The sequence below is a fragment of the Hippocampus guttulatus genome, chromosome 10 (genome assembly GCF_054856545.1).
Source record: "Hippocampus guttulatus isolate MCC_2025c chromosome 10, RoL_Hgut_1.0, whole genome shotgun sequence".
In the NCBI taxonomy this organism is placed as follows: Eukaryota; Metazoa; Chordata; class Actinopteri; order Syngnathiformes; family Syngnathidae; genus Hippocampus; species Hippocampus guttulatus.
The window spans coordinates 3,539,222-3,556,900 of NC_141270.1; the positions used below are offsets into that span (position 1 = coordinate 3,539,222).

The following is a 17,679-nucleotide window of genomic DNA, read 5'->3' on the forward strand; positions in this document are numbered from 1 at the left end:
GGCAATCAGAGCCGCCTGCAAGACCAGGCTGGCAGTTAGCGGTTCTCACAGCGGCGCTGCCTGAAAATGGCACACTTCCTGTAGAGTTGCAGCTGCCGCCTCTGCTACTTCCATTACTTTCTATAGCATGCAGATGTTGTATCAACATTCCCTGCCAAGGGGACTGCAATAACTGCGAGATTCATGCCATGTTTCGGAGGCACGTCAATTTCTCAAGTGGCACAATTAAAGAGGGAAATGCAGCACCAGGTTTCTCACAGGCGCTGAAATCGGAAAATAGCTTTTTCCCCTTTTTTTTAACTTCCCTCCAAAGGGGGCGCCTCTACATATGGGTTCCGAAATCCACTCTTTTTTAAATCTTTTTATTTTTTTTAACTGCCCTTTTCCTGAGTTGGAGCTGTTCTGTGAGCCTTTGTGCGACGGACCTGTCGTGACCCACAGCGGATATGGAAATGGGGCGAAGGTTTTATGGGCCAAACGGATTGGACACAGTCGAGCTCAGGGGGCATGAATATTGGATGTTATTTCTGCTCCCTTTTTATGTAATCCATTGCCAATACATTATTAATAGATGATATCATATCCAGAACTAGTGGACAAAGCACTACAGAGGGGGTAGGGGGGGGGCACTATGAAAGGAGCTCTATATGGCGAGACGGTGGCAGTTATTTTATCGCCGGACCCGGGCAACATTTAGGGAGTCGTTTGCGCGACTAGGTGAAGTTCGTAAAAGGGAAAATAGGTTGAACGCGGCGCTCCCGCCGAGGCTAAATCTTGCATTTGCCGATTTGAAATTCATTGAAACATTAATGAAGTATCAAATGACACCCAAATTCAAGTTTAATGGCTCTTCCAACGCGCCGGGATACTTTGCTCATCCTTTTTCTTGACTGCGCCGAGTGAAGTGGAAATCTTTGTACGGATCTAGTTTTTCGCCGTAAAAGCCGCGTCCCGGCGTGGCGTTGTAGCAGGGGAGCGCGCCGTATCGTCGGATGTTCTCATTCACACACAGACTGTTTAAAAAAAGAAAAAAAGAAGTGGGATTGTTTTGATGTGGAATTGTTCAAAAAAAGGTCAGCCCTCTTTTGATGTCGAGCCGATGTCATCGCAAAGTTGTGCTCCCGGGTTGCACAGTCAAAGCAGTTGCATCCCCGCAACGGTGTTTAAACTCCCACCCTCCCCTTGCCCTCACTCAGCAGTTAACAGCCAATCCCTAAAAAAAAAGACCTCCTCAGCACTGCCCACCCAGCGGCCAAGATAAACTCTTGTCATGCTATTTGAGTTTGATGCCTCCTCGTCTGGACACGCGCCGGCACAAAAGCTGTGACCACAGCGACACCCGTCAAAAAGTCAACCTATAACCCTCCTCAATAACGGCGACACGGGGAGCGGATGCGTAAGCTAATATTCCCGTTTTTAAGGTCAGCCGCAATTGTTTTTTCTCCTGGGAAAGTGCAGGTTGATAAAAGCGCAAACAAAAAGCGCTTTTTTTTTCCTGAATGCGTGTCCTCCATGGCCTTCGGTGAAGGTTTCATTCCTTTCGATCAACGGAGCCCAATTCCCAGCGTGCACGGACGGCCATTGTGGCCCTTTCAGCCGGGCGCTCTCCATTGACCGGCTCATTGTCCGGCCGCCCTTTTGTGCGCGCGCGCTATCACCCGAGCGCAATCTTTCACCTGAACAGTCCCGCCGACGGTCACCTAAAGCGGCCGAGTCGCCCCGTGCGGACGCCGCGATGAACTCGTGCCGCTAATGAAGAAATATTTATTGCTGCGCGGCAGCTTCAATAAATCCACCGCCGTGCCGGCTAATAGCGCGGCTGTTAGTTATACCCGGCAGAGGTGTTCAATATTACCGCACACGTTTTTTTTTCTTCTTTTACCTCCCCTTTTTCTTTTTAAATACAACAAGCAGGTGTTTGAAGCGTGGCCCTCGGCAAGTCTCGTTTAAGATCGATATAGCTTTTCAATATTTCTCTCCTTTGACAGATAAGCACTAGCGAGGCCGGTCTCGATAAGAGCGGCAAACGTATGGACGCGTCGAGCCGCGCGCTCCCTTTTGATTGCGTGACCCCCTCACCTTTCGCCGGCGTCGGGAGGGAGGTGGCCGCACGCTACGGCGGGGAGGGGGGGGGGTCTCTCAGGCTCTGGTTATGGGGCATTATTGACCCAGGATTTATAAATATTTAATGCACACATTAAGATCATGGCGGAGGGTGGCCATTAGAGTTCTTCCAATAAAGAGGCTCTCAGAATGATTGAGTGGCGTGGCCCCAGCTCGCTGGACACAGAGAGGAAACCTGCTGAGACGATCGAGTGCACCTCCAGCCTGCCTGCGAGCGCTTAAAATTGGCAACAACTGAGCAAACATGTCATTTTTGATTGTACTTTCACCCTCACAACTTGTCTGTTTCTTCCCCCCCCCACTTGCCTCCACCCTCCTCCTTTTTTCATGCTCAGCTGGCTATTGTTCCCGCCATGGCAGTCGGTGCCCGGGTTTAATTTACAGCCGCGCTCCCGCTAAATGTACAGTTTGCGCATTTTCCTGCTCGAGCAAGATTTTTGTCATGAATAATAGAGACAGCGGTAAGCAAGGCGATAGATCCAACGCTGTATCCGAAACAGATAATGCAATGTCAGTACGCTATTGTTGTCAGACACTTTGGATTATCGGGGGAATGATTTGAGGCTGGGAGGCGATTGCAGCTGAAAATTAAATTGCTCTTTTGAGGGCGTCTGTCCTTTTTTTTTGCGCTATCAGCAGCCGCCCCCTTCCCCCCCACCCCCCTCCCCGCGACTATCTGCGCGGTGGCAGCGTCCGCGCGTGCCGCTTGACATATAATAAGCTGCGATATGCTGATTGGCACTCAGGTTGCCACCGCTTAATTGTGCATTAAAAGGAGAGGTGGCCGCGGACAATGTTGCCTTGATGGGAAATTGACATTTTGTGACCTGCTTCCCGGTGCGCGCGTAGGACGCCAGATAAGATGCTCTCTTGTTTTTAGGGAGAACTTAGCCCCCCACACGCACACACACCCCTAAACACTCCCCTCTTGTTTGACCCACTTGATGAGTATAGATTTCACAGTGGTCCACCCCCCCCCCCTCTTCTTTCAGCTCGCAAACTATAAGGAATTCAAAACGATTGCGGCTCGTATAGACAAAGGATAACCTTGCGCTTTCAATGTATTGATTCTTTATTAACTAGGTGGCTTAATGCAATGAAATGAGGGATTTGAATGAGCCCCGTTTGGGGTGCCTTGAATAAGAAGCGGCTGCTGTTTATGAATGGCGACAATGAGGCTTTGAAGCGGCAGGAGGATTTCACAATGTCAGAGCGCTGCGTCGACAAGAGTGGGAGTGAAGAGCAGGGTTTTTTTTTTTTGCTCCATATTTTGCGGAGGTTAGACTTTTCCACATAACGACGTCATCTCAGCTGCGCGCCTCTTCCTCCCGGTGGTCCGTTTGAGTGGTTGCTCGCGCTCAAGAAATCAGCAGTGTTGGGGAAAAGCGTGTTTTTTGTTTGTTTTTTTGGTTTGCTTTTTGTTTTTACTGCAAAAATTTTCATAAAACATCGATTTTCCATTCCAAATGTTGACATTTTTAATGTTTCTCCCCCATAAACACGTGTAAGCTATGTGGCAGAGTCATAAGTGGTGAGGAAAAATGACTTCTTTACATTCTACAAAACAGAAAATAATACAACCACAAATGGAGCCTGTTTTTTTTTTCTTCTTGTTGTTGTTTTTTGTTTTTCAGATTTTTATCTCCAAGTTGTCCCTCATGCACATTAGTCTCTATTGGATCTTAACAACTATCATATGGGTCACAAACAATTTATTTGACAATACAACCAACAAAGTTTTCTCCAAAATGGTCTGTATAGATAATTTAAAATCAATATAAAAATAAACAATGAAGTTTGACTTCCCCTTTAAAAAAAAAAAAAAGAAAAGAAAGAAAAACTGGACAAGAGAGTCTTGACGGAGTAACACAAATTTTTGAGAATACACATGAAATATATGCACATTGCATTTCATCAAATACAACAAAAAAAAGAAAACAAATGAAGGCAACATTTCTTGGCTGAATTATCTGTGCTGCATCACTATATTAAGGGCAATGACGATTAATACATACATAATGAAAAGCAATATACAAAATTTCCGAGATAAATACATTATTTATAGTTGATATGTTACAAAATTTCCCTCAGTGAGCGCAAGTGTGTGTTGGAACAGAAATATGACAATGAACTACTTCACGCCTACATTCTCGATGGATTTGCTTTTGGACTTTTTTTTTCTTTTTTTCTTTTTTTTTTTTTACACATTTTTTTTTGTGTGTTGATCTAAAAGAACATGAAAAAGACAGATGTATAAATATTTAGCACAAGTTTGGCAATATCACAATAGTCTACCATTTTTTTTTGTAACCACATATAAAACACATAAGGGAGTTGGAGCTATAGAAGGGAGAGACTGCTCCTCATCAACAAGAAACAGACTTCACAGTAGCCTAGGAATGCATTAATATACAGTGCTAGCAAAAAAGTTGAAAAACATGGCAAAACACACTTGCTTAAAAGGAAGCTCTAGACATGGAAGTACATCATATTCATCAACAGAGCAGTGTTTTGTACACATCAGTGTGCTTGTTGAGTCAAAGAGAATTTTTTTTTTTTTTAACCATTTGAAGATGATTTTTTTTTCCCGAGCTACAATAAATTACAAAATTTAAGTTAAAATGCAGGAATGAAACATGGTACAACTTCACCAGCACCCCCCCCCCCCCACCCCCGCCCCCTCGTTTCCCCCACCCCTCCCTTGTAATTTGATGATCAATGAACTACATTATATATCTCTTATAATTTCCAGTTGAAACTGTCTTGGCCCATGTGTTCCCACCCCCCCCCCCTCTCCAACCCACCCCAATCACATTTAAAAATACAAAAGAAGTCACATTATAAAGACGCACAACTTCTGTGTGTGGATCTATTAAAAGAGAGTCGGAACAGGAAGAAAAAAAGAAAAAGCAAAAAATAATAATAATAAACAACAATTTTCTGAGGCAAACAAGTTCATTGGCAAATGTACTGTACATCAGTGTTTTTTTTTTTGTTTGTTTTGTTTTTGTTTTGTTTTTTTACTGTACAATGCCGAGTCCACAGAGTCCCTTCCAGTATTGAACGTGTGGTCGATCGGACGGATCCAAGGCCGAAGCGCAAGCCGACAAGTATACAAAATAAACCCTTCATCATCCTGTGTCCTCGTCAAGGGTGATGGAATGAGGGGGCGGGGAAACAAACAAAACAAAACCGAAGTCCCACAGAAAAAAAGGAGAAAAAAAATGCGCTTCCTCGTGAGATCCTTTTTCTTCCGCCGGGTTGTTAAAGTCATTTTGAAAAGATTCAGAACGAGCAGTCGAACTATACATGGCACAAGTGCTTTTTTATTTTTATTTTTTGCTGTTGTGTGCCCAAAGGAGGGGAGGGGGCGGGGGGGGTTTGCGGGGGGGGGGGCGTGTCCTGTGAAAGTGGTAGACTGGTGCTTGAGATGATGAAAGTGCATTTACATCGGTGGGACGACGAGGCCGGACATGGCTGAGAAAAAGAAGAAAGAGGTGATTAGTCTATCAAGCTTCGGAGAGTTCTGGAAAAAAAATGCAATGAAATAGTGCGTCTACGTGTGTGGATGGGTGCGTGTTTGGGTGCGTGTTGCAAGTATGTCCGCCCGCCGTTCCTGCGAGTGTTTGCCCGCAGCTGCGCGCCCTCCTAGTGGGTGAGACTTTGTTAAGCTCCCTCCTGCTCTGACATTTCAGCCCCCCAGCACGCCGGGCCTTGCTTTCGTGTGATATTTCCACTCGGGCGTCGGGGCAACGGCAAACAGTTGGCCCGACGCTCCGGGGAGGCGCAAAAACCCCACCGGCGCCGTCACTTCCCACAATCCGTCGTTTCCCAGACCTTCCCTACCCGAACGTTCCCCTTTGACGTCGGACGACGCGCCGCGCTCTTCCCCGAGAAAGATTAGCCGCGATCCACGGTAGCTTCGGTGCGATCGTAAGCCGGACCATCTGCTCGGGGCGTCGTGAGCGACTGCACCTCACCCGGAGAGTTTATATACGTGGTACTTTTCACACATTTGAACAATTAGGCGACGACTGAACTGCCGGGAATGATATATGACGATCTTGCTGGGAGTGTATTTGTAGAGTCATGGTTGGAATGCTTTTAAGTTTGCCAGCGCAGATGATGATGGCGAGGCATTGCTCATTAATTTCTGCACAACACGTATTAATAAGTATGAACGTGTTGAGAGATGAACTTTAATTTCCCACTTCATTAAGCCCAATGTTATTAATCTTGGGGCGCGCGTGCGCGCCCGCGACGGCTTTGCTTGTTTTTCAAACCAATCACGTCGGTGGTGACGCGCGCACACTCAAAACCTAATAAACATAATGACCGAAAACAATTCTGGCGAGCTTCTTCGTCGGCGGGGATCGTCCTTACCAAAGGGCAGCGAGGGCGCGTGTCGCAAGATGAGTCGGATGCGTGTGTATGGGTGTGTAAGTGTGGTGAGTGAGTGTGTGTGTGCGTGTATGCATATGTGTGTGTGTGTGTGTGTGTGATGTGTAAATTGGCCTGTCAAAAATGCATATATGTGTAATGATTAATCCCTCACCAAACCGGACAGAGGCCTGAGCAGCAGTATCTGACCAGTAGTCCGTAGGGAAAGGATGAGGGGGTGAGGGGGGCTCACCTTGCAGTCCGTTGCCGTTGGCGCTGGTGCAGGAGGGGGGTGGGGAGGCCTGGGGTCGGACCACAGGGGCGAAGGCGCTCTTTTGTTTAACTGCGGAGACGACAGGGAGGGGAGAGGGCAGGAGGGCGGGTGAGAGTGAGAACGTGCTGTGAGTAGTGCTCAGAGAGGGAGAGGGCGGTCGAGGTAAGGCTGGGCTAGTGTTACTTCGGGGTCGGGAAGGCAGAGGGTGGGGGGGGGGGCGGCACGGACGGGATCAGTGCTTGCGGGCTCCCGCTATCCTCAGATTGTCTGGCAGAAGACATTTGAAAGACTCATGCAAAAAATATACTGTCACTGGATGGAGCGTAAACGGTACTTACCTCGTGACTCTCATTGAAACGAGCGCATCGGTTGCTAACGGAGCAACTGGCAAAGCTAATCTCAGTGAACAAGAAATTTCCACAAGTTTCTTCCGCAACGCGCTTTCACGGAAAGTCGTTTTCGTGAAATCCCCCGACAACGAAATTCAGCCTCCTCATTCGATTTAACCAAGCGGCGACTGTGGATTAGCGCTCGCGGCTCGTGGCTGAAGGTCCCCCGGATTTGACTTCCGATGCTCCCGTCGGATCTCGCCATCGAACGATCGAACCGTCACGATACCAACCGTCCGGTTTCGGGCGTCGCGCATCACATAGAAATCCATAAAGGGCGTCTCGATCCGAACTACGCGGGTTACCCAGAAACGCTCGGAGCGAGCCACGCAAGCGAAAGTCACGCGTTAGCGGGAGCAGCAGCGATGTTCGAACGCCGGTTGCCAATCATTCATTGAGGCGAAAACCAATGTGGGAACTGGAATTCAATCAGCGGCGGCGGTTGAGTGCGACTCACTTCCATACGGGGAGTTGGCAGAGGATCCGTTGAGGAACCCCGGGGAGCTTGGCACTCCCAGGTTCATGCCGGCATTGCCGTAGCCGTTCATGCTGTTGCTGACGGTGTTGTAGCTCGACTGTTGTGGGGTGCTGCTGGAGATGTAGCCCCGGGGGGACACGCTGCTGGTGTTCCGGCTGTAGCCCACTGCACAACCAAGACATGGACGGACGGGATGGGTGGATGGGTAGAAAAAGGACGGTTTGTTCATTGTGCTTTTATCGGTGAAATTTACAGCTGCGATCAAATATATATATATATATATATATTTTTTTTTATATCAGCTCACACTGCAGATGGCACTTTAATAAGAACAGAGGTTTGAACTTAATTGGGGCTTTTAACAGCCTATATTGTTCTGGAGTTGGAGCAGTTACTCAAAAAAATGTGGATTTCTATCCATTTTATTTATTTTTTAATGAGTGGAGTGAGAGTGGGGAGTGGGGGGGGGGGGGGGGGGGGATCAAATAAAAAGTAGTCCGCATTGCCCGAGACACAACCCCTTTCCGCCGCTCCCGTGACCGCAACGTTAGGGGGTGGGGGGGGGGGGGGGGCGCCGAGCAGCACATCACCTACCTTGGTCGTTCCCTTGTGACTCAGACACGTTGACTGCTAGCTGGCTGCTGAAGGAGTTGACTCCCATCATGCCGTGGGAGGCCGTGTTGGCGAGAGAGGGGATCTGGTTGTGGTTGCGGGGAACGCTGTACAGGGCCTCAGCGATGTCAGCTGCCCTCTTCAGAATGATCTCCTGAGAAGCGCGGAAAGAGGGAAGGCAAAGGTGCTTTTGAGTTTCCTTTTTTAAAGCTCGCGCGGCCGCTTTGATGCCTGGTTCACGGCTATATGGTGGAGCCGCGCATCTCGCTCCAGATATAGTGGGAGCGAAAATCCCCTATGGTGATGCTCTGGGTAAATTTCTCATTTATTTAAGTCCAACGCCGCGCGGATACCGACCTGATTGTTGTGGGGCATCCCGTACAGGGCCTCCACGAGGTCAGCCGCCCTCTTCAGTAACACCTCCTGATCGAAGGGAGAGAGAAAATGCTCAGAGCCCATCACGGTAACGAAGCGTACGGGAAACGCGGCGGGCCACGTTGGCTTTTTTCCCGGCCGCCAAAAGCGAGGCGCAGTGCCCGTTTTAAGAGGCGCCGCGCCTTCATTTACACACTACTTTACTCCTCCCATGCATGCAGAGCGGTGAATAATGTTCCCTATCTTAATTAAACCGGCGCAGTCCTTTAAAAACAACACCTCGCGCCCGATTCCGGGCTTGCAGAGTTCAGCGTCGAGCCCCCCCCCCCCCCCTCTCCGCCCCCTCTCCTCAGAACAATAAAGTGAATTAGCTGTGGGTTAATCTAGTTCTGTTGTAATGACATTAAGGAATTTTTCAATTAACCTCTTTGACTGGCTGCTGCAAAGGACTTCACAAATGACTTCCCATCCAGCAGGAGCTGGGTGCCCGTGCCTTGGGGACACGGATGCTCAGGATGTGGTCTTATCCATGTCTGCACGCTTGCCCCCGCTCGACAATGCGGATTAGCTGTGTTGCTTTGGCTCTTAACACCGAAAACGAGTTGCCCCCCCCCCCCCCACTCCTTCCAAAGGGATCCCGCTCGGTCGCTCTCCCTTTCCGAGCTGCGGGCTAGATGGCGGGCTTTGGCCCGCTTGTCGCGTCTTTATCTTGTCTTTGAATTCGCCACTCGCAACCAAATCTCTCTCAAGCGAACCAGACTGCTCTCTTTGCTTTTAGAACACAGGAGGCAATATGCTGGAAGCGGACCCTCTCGTGGTTTTTTCGAGTGCTTTCAGTGTGACAAAGGCACGTCGGAAGGCTCTGGTTGTCACCTGCTGTAGAAGGCGGAGATTTGTTGACCGGGGGCTCTTAGAACCCCGCTTAAAAGCAATGCAAATCTGTCAGCAAGAAACATCTCAGATGGCGCTTGTTTTCTTCCCACATTCACTGTGTTTTCTTTCGCGGGCCTCGGTAATTTGTCTGAAGTGTTCCATCACTTGGCAATAGCCGAGCGGGATTAAGACGGCAGCTGCCGTAAATGAATGTAAACACAGCCTCGGTTGCCTTCAAACGGCGGCCTCCAACGCTTGGCCTGCGTCCGCCCGGCGCGGCGTGTGTAGCGCTAGCGCGCGCGCGCGCGGGCGTGTTTACGGGTCCTTTCATCCTGAGGAGCATATCTAGCGCAGCGCTTGATTTATCAAGATGAATCACTGTAGAAGCCACTTCCAGCAACGCGGCCATGCTTTCTTATAGAAACATATCGCTTAATCCAGCCCAAGTTACCGGATGGGTGGTTCTTAGAATGGGCATTTACCTCTGAAATTGGTGTGTATGCTCGACGTCGCATGCATCTCGTTTGCATACAAATAAAGAATTACGGTTGTCGTGAGGCAGGTAGGCTAAATGAGAGGACCAGCTGTCTTGATGTGTTCTCATCAGGCAGAACAGATTTCTCCCGCGCTCGCTGAGTGAGATAAAGTGGCTTTCTTTCTCCTTTTGTCTGCGGTTAATAATTACCAATAATCTATTCTATCATATTTCCAGCTTCTCCTACACGGCTCTCAATTTTAAGCAACAATTAAAGCAATTAAGAGCGTCTCGTACGCCGGCCATGTTTCATTCCCTGTAAAACGTCCTCCCCGCTCCTTGTCCATATGGCACTTTGCAGCAGTGACATAAGGACAGCTTGGGAGGGGGAGAAAAAAAAAAAAAAGAAAAAAAGGAGGAGAGGAAACGATATTGCCTCTCATCCTTAATCTGTCGTTTACCGCGCGGTGTCTTAACTAACCGAGCCGACTGGCGGGTCTATGCTTAAGTGGCAGCCCAGTCATATCCGAGGATGATGAGAAGTGCCGCACCCAATCAAGGACCAAGTTTGTTGTCTGCCGACGAGACGCCTTCATGCGGATCAGCTCACGCTGTGAATACGATTAGCGCGGAATAGTGTTCCGGGGGCATTTCCATGTAAATCCGAATGCTACTCCAGAATAAGTGTAATTGGCTTTCATGTCATGGAGACATATCAGAACACGCCATGCTAAATTGAAACAATTAAAGGCCTCAAATGATTCCTTTTGTTCGCTGACAAACGCGTGACCGATTTCCGCCCGGTCTTCGCCTCGCTTTGCATAAAAGGTCTCGTGTTCAACAACTGTTTAAATGGAGCCGCTCACATGACAGATCACCCAAGATTTAGACGCCGCTTTCGGGCGCGTCGCTCGCAGGGTGGGGGGTGGGTCATAACAAATGACGCGTTGTCGTAAAACAAGCGGGAAAAAAAAACGGGGGGCTCGCAAAGAGCCCGAATGTGATTCGTGGAGCGGCGGTAGATTAACGCGGATGTTGTATTTATATTATCGCAGTTAATAAAAGAGGGCCTAGGTTATGTAGCTTGGAGTGCTAATGCCATTATAAAACTGTAAGGCAATTACTCTGTTAGCTCTAGCCCGAGGTAATGAATGCATTTAGAAGCGCGGGGCCATTAGACGAAGGTACTTCAAAGAGCACAGGAAGAGAGATTCATTTAAATACATGGGTAATTGCTTGACATGAGCACATTTGTAATATTTTCTCCTGGCGGATTACGCGAGGAATTGGAAAAGAATGGGCTTATGCTCATTTTGGGGCGGTGGAGGGGGAAAGTAAAGAATCCGAGGCAATCAGCTTAATAATAAAACAATATTGAGTTTTCCACTTTTAATTTCATAATGAATCTAATTTGTTACAGAGAGAGAGAAATTGAGTGTGATATAATGTGATATCCAGTCTATTTGTCCATTACTGCCAGAGGGCACAAAATGGTATTATAAATTGTCTTTTTTATATTATGAACAGAAAATTGTTTTATAACAAGATCTTAAAAAGGGTGTTGGGGGGGGGGGGTGGAATTCCAAAGTCTCTCTTCACTTAACGCAATGCCCGCAAACCAATCTCCTTTCTCATCACTTGACTGCTCACACTTATTACTTTTCATATTCACCCTGGACTTTGCATTGAATTTTTATGTCTGCACTCCTCCCACAGGGTCAGACTGTCATCTACGATGTTGTCTTAGAATTACGAGGTAAACTTCAATCAGAGACAGCCCCCCCCTCCCACCCCGCCCATCGCCACCTCCGCTCTCCCGCCATGTTTTTTTTTTTCCCCCTCCTCTCCTCTCTGTGTAGCAACAATATTAGCGTGCATCCCTCGCTATCCATGAGCACTCCCATATTGGCTTTCTGTCTCCTTACAATTACCACGTGTCTTACTGGTCCCAGGGAGAAGGCTGGTGGAAATCAATAGCGCAGTAATATTATCAACTGGAGGGTGAAGTCATGGGCGGGTGGGGTGGGGGGAGGGGGGTGAGTGGGTTGGGTGTCGATTTGCCTTTCTGCTAATGCACACCCTGCGTCCTCCAGCTCCAGCTTCATCTCCTTTTTATAGACCCCCCCCCCCCACCCCACCTCACCTGCAACCAGTAATGGCCGCTGTCGACATGCCGTTTCTGTTCTCATTCCAGATGTACATGCAAGCCCCGGCAGCCGCCGCCGGCTCTTTTTATTGGGAATGTGCTTTTGACCCCTAGCGCTGACCCTCGGATGGCAAGCTTAACAATGACGAATCACTTGGTGGGATCATTTACATGCCCCCTGAACCCCATATTTGGGTCCATTAGAGAGCAAATCAAATATTTATGTTGTTTATTGGAAGTGCAGGGTTTCATCTCACTCTGTGATTGTTTCATGCAAAGGCCGGGAGACCGCGCTATATTAAGTATACACGCGCCCGGGAAACTAATCTCGGGTCCGGTGTCAAGAGCTGTCTCACTGCCGGCAACGCTTTGTATTCATGGAAAGAAGTCTGCTTTCTCCGTAATAAAGTCGTGTTTAACAATGCGCCTGTCGGTTTTTTTTTTTTTTTTTGCAAAGGCACGGTGACTTTATAGAACAGAAATAGCACAGCCCGCATTGACCGGGAATGCCCGCCGTCTTCACGAAAGTGGATCTGAACGCTGAGGGTTTACCCGCTAAAATTAGAGTCACATTTCATGCCAAGGTGTTGCGTCCCGTCTCCGAGGGGACCGGCTTCTAATTGAAACACTTCATATAGCGAAGCAAGGGCTAGCTGTGACGCTCCACTTTTCTCCGCGTGGCCTCGGTCAAACATCTTGAAGCGACCGCTTCAGTCTGGTCTTTATTAAATTGGCCGTTGGACGTTAATGATATTGCCGTGTTGCATGCTGGGATTTCATAGATAAGGTCTTGAAAGGTTTTACGGTGTTATTAAAACTCTTAAGGTGGCCACCGCTTTACTGCGCGACTTTGAATGGGCTAATCAGTCATATGATGACGCTTGACACATCTGGAGCGTCAGTCACCGAAATGTCAACCGGCATGGTAGCAATTAGTGACAGCGCAGAGAGAGATTTTATCAATGGGAAGTGGAAGGAGCCAGAGACTCAAAAACAGGGAGTGGGGTGGGGGGGGTGTAACGGAATCAAAGAGTTTCATCTCAGCGGGAGAATGATCTCCCTGTTCCGGCGCAGCGGCGGCAATATCGCCGCCCGTTTACGTGGCCACGCAAGAGCATCTCAGACGCGGCGACGTCGGCTTTCAACTGCTTCGCCCGGGTTCAAACGGGAAAACAATAAGAAAGCCACAGCATCATATAACACGCGGTCTTTGTCTATTAGCGGCAGTAAGACGAGGGGGTTTACGGCACAGGGTTCTGTAAACAAAAGATTAAACCAAATCGAGCCGCAGAAAATGAAAGGAAAACATGAGCGGGGTAATGAGGGCGCAGACGTCGTTTCTGACCAGATTAGCATCTCCACAGACTACTGGAGAGGAAAACGCCTGATTGAGCTATTTTACCGCACAGAGAGTTTACGCCTCTCTCCTCTAACACTAAACCAATGCAATTACCACGCCGGCTAGTGGCTAAGCCACATATGTGAGGCAAAGCTGTTCCTTTTTAAAGCGTCGCGTGTCGGTTGCTAACGTTGCTCCGTGAAATTCTCGCCTTGGCCGCGGCTTACGCGCGGGTTTTTTTCCGAGACGGTGCACTGACCTTTGGTAACCTTTCGGGGTCGCCGGGGTGTCTGGGGATGACCTTCTGCAGCCTCTGGAAACCATAGTCGATGGTGGGTTCGTTGAGGGCTGCGCGAGAGGCGAGAGGAGCATTATGAGCGGTTTTCATAAGGGGGTGGGGGGGGTTTAAGCAGACAGGAAGACAGTAATTGAGCAATCTGTTAGCGTTTACAGTACAAAAGTCATTTCAGAATGGCTAATTTCAACAAAACCTCCGGGGGTGTCAAATCGCTTCATGAAAAAGGGGGGGGGGGGAGAAAAAAAAAAGCAGCGGCTTCGTGGGTGGCGATGGAAAAATGACACAGTTACTTGTGACACTCGTGTCACAGAGTGTTATTCCATTAGCAGCCGTGATGACCTACATCAGCGCTGGGGATCCTTTGCGAGGGACCCTCCCCCTTTCTGATCCACTGTAGAATATTGACTTCAGCTAAACTACAGAGCCGGCTTCTTTTTTTTTTTTTTTTTTTTTTTAATCTAACCGAGCTTTAATAATCTGTGAAAGGCTGTCCACACATTGATCTAGTGTAAGCCGCTGTCATCTCACACTTGGCCCACCGACCGAACCGTACCGCAAGCAGAGCGCCCGTGAAATACGGCGGCGGATCCCACAGAGCCATCAATCTTTCCCACCCCTCAAATAGTAATCTGGAGCATGAGGCATATTGGCCGATGAATCAGGGGGCACAAAGTAAATGAATCATAACCAAGACTTGGGTGAGAGCGGGGCCCGCTTTATGTCTTGACAGTCCTAATGGGTAATTGAAGGCTTCCTTGCAGCGCCCGCCCGGTTCTAAACAATCACGTGCACGCATCGTAGAGAAAGGAGGAGGGAGGAGAGCAGTGCCAAAGGAGGTGTGTGTGTGGGGGGGGGGGGGGGACTTAATAGAGAACATCACTTCTCAATGTAGATATCATTTTCAGGAGAGTAACTCCGCCGAGCGAGACGCTTCATAAATCAACGGCTTTCTATGGAGACTAATAAGAAGCGTCTGCCTCTATTCATTGTTCAGCCTGTAATTTGGCCCATCACTCATTACTCAGCATGTCATTTCGGCATTAACGCCGCACAGCTCGCCGAACCTGCTCGGCGGCACAGAAAGGGGAAAAGCACGGCAAACGTACGCGTGGCGCGCGAGGCCTGGCGCCACGCGAGGAACGTTTAGCGCTCTCGCTTCCTTTAGTCCCCACAATACCCTCACCGTCCCGCCCCCACCGCCACAATCTAAATACGCAACGCAAACACCGTACCTTTGCGCTCCACTTCTGCGGCTCAAGTAATTGCCAACTCGAGCGTGATCAAACGCAGCAATTACGTATTCAAGCATGGCCAACGCAGGGCGCTAATCGATAGCAAGGATCTAGCGTAGCCCCCCCCCCCCCCTCTCCGCAACTACAGTCATATGCAGCTTCATTTTCCCCTATCTCACCTTAGTAACATACACCGCTGGAAATCTAATTTGGCAGCTCATCATGCGTAGCGAAGGCGACAAAAGGGCCCGCCTCGCCGAGTGGACAAACGCCATCTTCCCCCCCTAATAAAGGATTGATCTGCCGTATCGATCGTACATGACAAGGCAGTAGCGAGGAATTTGCCCCCTTTCCTTTGTTATTTCCAGCCTCATTCTTATCTGTGAGTGCATGCACACACACACACACACACACACACACACACACACACACACACACGTGCACCTGCCCGGGCGTGCGCAAGGCGAACGCGCATACGCGGCCCCCCCCCGCCAGACCCCGCCGCTCGGTGTGATGTAAATTGTGTATGTGTAAAAAGCACTCCATAATCAGGCCATCCATCATCAGAGGCTGTCAGTGGGCGCTCTCAGGGCGATACATCACGCGCTCTCCTGTCCTCCGCCTCAGCTGGGGCCTGCTCCAGCCGCCAGGCATGCTGGGAACGCAGCCGGAATGGCGCGCGCGCGCTATGGGGACGAGACCTCGGCCGGGAGAGGTTGCTCGGTGTGACGCGGCGTCGCCAATGATAACGATGGCCGGATCGCGGCGGAGAGACTTGCGGGGTGGTTGCGATTTGGGAGAATAGGATATCCTGAAAGAAGGCCTCGAGGCTTAAGTGCTCACGTATGTGAATGAAAACGCGAGCCGGGCGGCGTGCCGGCGTGTGACGACGCGGCGCGCTCTCTCATCTATCATGGAGATGATCTTTGTAACAACCCCGGCGTAATGAAATTGGTGACACAGACTGCCATCTGCTATTGATTTCATGCAAATGCTTGTGACAGTTGATGGAGACTTGCATTAGCGCTAAACGCCGCTGTCAGTTGATGAGTTGACAGTTTTGTAGTCGCGGCATGTACGCCGGCGCAGGCGGACGCCGACAATGTCGATAATCCTGTAAGAGCCGCTGATGATATATACCCGGGCACTTATATGCAGACGCGGAAAAGAAATGCCATACATGCGCGCCGCGCCACCGATTTTATTATTATTATTATTATTTTTTGTCCTCTGTACAAAGATTTTCTTTCATCCTGATTTCCCCCGGAATGACTGTGGGCTTTGCTATTTAATGCCACACACAGTGACAAGTGGCGCTCTCTCTTCCGTCTTTTCCACCGGAGTTTTTAGATGGTTTTTCCATGCGGGGGGGGGCTGCGCAGAAATTTGGCAACCGATTTCGTGGAGGGTACGGTTTGGGCCGAGGATGAAATTTGGAGGCGGGTCCAAAAGACATATGCAAATAGCGGAGAAACCGAGGTGTCAACAGATCCTGAAAAAGGCTTACATTCGATTTTCTAAAGTCACCTGCCTTAACTCATTCACTCCCTAAGACGTTTTTAAACGTCTTTTCAGACTTGGTCCAGAATTGGCTGGTACTGAATGAGTTAATTGTCCTTTTGCAATTGCACTTAATCCTTCGATGCACAATTTAAAGTCCCTAAAAATGCCCCATTGCACCTCTGTGATCAAACGCAACTTGTGGTTTTGAGTTGGAACAACTGTCCAATATAAATGATTGCCATTTATGGCAAGAATGTTTGCTCCGAAACCATTTTCTTAAGTTGTTCTTCCGTCGAGCTTTAATCTGGGGTGGGACAATACGAGGGACAGCGGTTCTGTCAAGTCTTTTATTTCTTGGTTGTGAAATGCGGGAAAGCCATTTTTTCCACAACGGCAAAACGTGAAATAGTTTGCCCGCATCACCCAACTTTTTACCGGTTTGAATCCTTGAAATGTTGAGTTAGCGTAGTTGCCGTTTAAGTCTTTTCTACTTCTTTGGTGTAACAGCGAAAACATAACTGCAGCGTATCTTAAGATATTGTGATTGAGCCCATATCGCCCGCTCCGGTGAGACGAAAATGAGAGGTCTTCAATTCGGCCCTGGCGGCCTTGAAAATGTCTTGACACAACAAAAAGTCTTCGAGTTGGACATCCTTGATCCCTTTCTTCCAAATGTTGCCACTGAGCCATGCATGAACTTCAATAGCAAAAAAAAAATAATAATAATAATAATCTGGCAAAAGCACAAAGTGGGTATCTATGACTCTGAATGTTTTGTTTGGCCTCGGAGGAGGTCGGCACGCCACTCAGCCAGCGCCATTGAACTTCGCGAAAAGAAAACTCTCCGTATTGTCATTATTTCGCCATAGGATGACCAAAATGTGTTTTCATAATATGATCAAGGGGCACAGGAGAGTGGTGGGGGGGGGGGGGTGAGGTTGCGGATGCCGAAGCCCATCCTGCCCCCTTTCCGTGAGGGCTTTCAATTCGCTGCTTGGAAACATGAAACCCTCCGCAGACATCCCATAAATCCTTCCCTGGGTGGGGAGTCTAGCCAAGGGGAGGGGGGAGGCTGAAGAGGGCAGGGGATAGCTATGATACGGGTGGTGGCGTGGTGGATTGTTCAGTTGGGGGGGTGGGGGGTGAGGGGGGTGTTTTGCTGGCACGTTCCAGTCACGCCC

At 49.0% G+C, this 17,679-nt stretch overlaps 2 protein-coding genes across 8 annotated transcripts in view; one reads left to right on the top strand and one right to left on the bottom strand.

Moving 5' to 3' along the window:
* Nucleotides 1-17,679, top strand: part of LOC147198930 (methylated-DNA--protein-cysteine methyltransferase-like) — a 118,181-nt gene that overhangs the window by 28,458 nt on the left and 72,044 nt on the right. The window lies entirely within an intron of this gene.
* The window catches only part of LOC147198931 (transcription factor COE3), an 85,697-nt gene continuing 72,937 nt past the window's right edge, over nt 4,920-17,679 (bottom strand). For 3 of the 6 annotated variants that reach the window (XM_086122040.1, XM_086122042.1, XM_086122041.1), the window contains exons 11-16: nt 13,725-13,813; nt 8,615-8,680; nt 8,240-8,411; nt 7,625-7,810; nt 6,680-6,847; nt 4,920-5,601 (exon numbers count right to left, since the gene is read on the bottom strand). In XM_086122040.1, coding sequence (XP_085978166.1) covers nt 5,570-5,601; nt 6,680-6,847; nt 7,625-7,810; nt 8,240-8,411; nt 8,615-8,680; nt 13,725-13,813 — 713 coding nt within the window. In that variant the 3' untranslated portion in view covers nt 4,920-5,569. The remainder of the gene's footprint in view (nt 5,602-6,679; nt 6,848-7,624; nt 7,811-8,239; nt 8,412-8,614; nt 8,681-13,724; nt 13,814-17,679) is intronic. The other 3 variants (XM_086122043.1, XM_086122046.1, XM_086122044.1) reach the window with 1 other exon arrangement.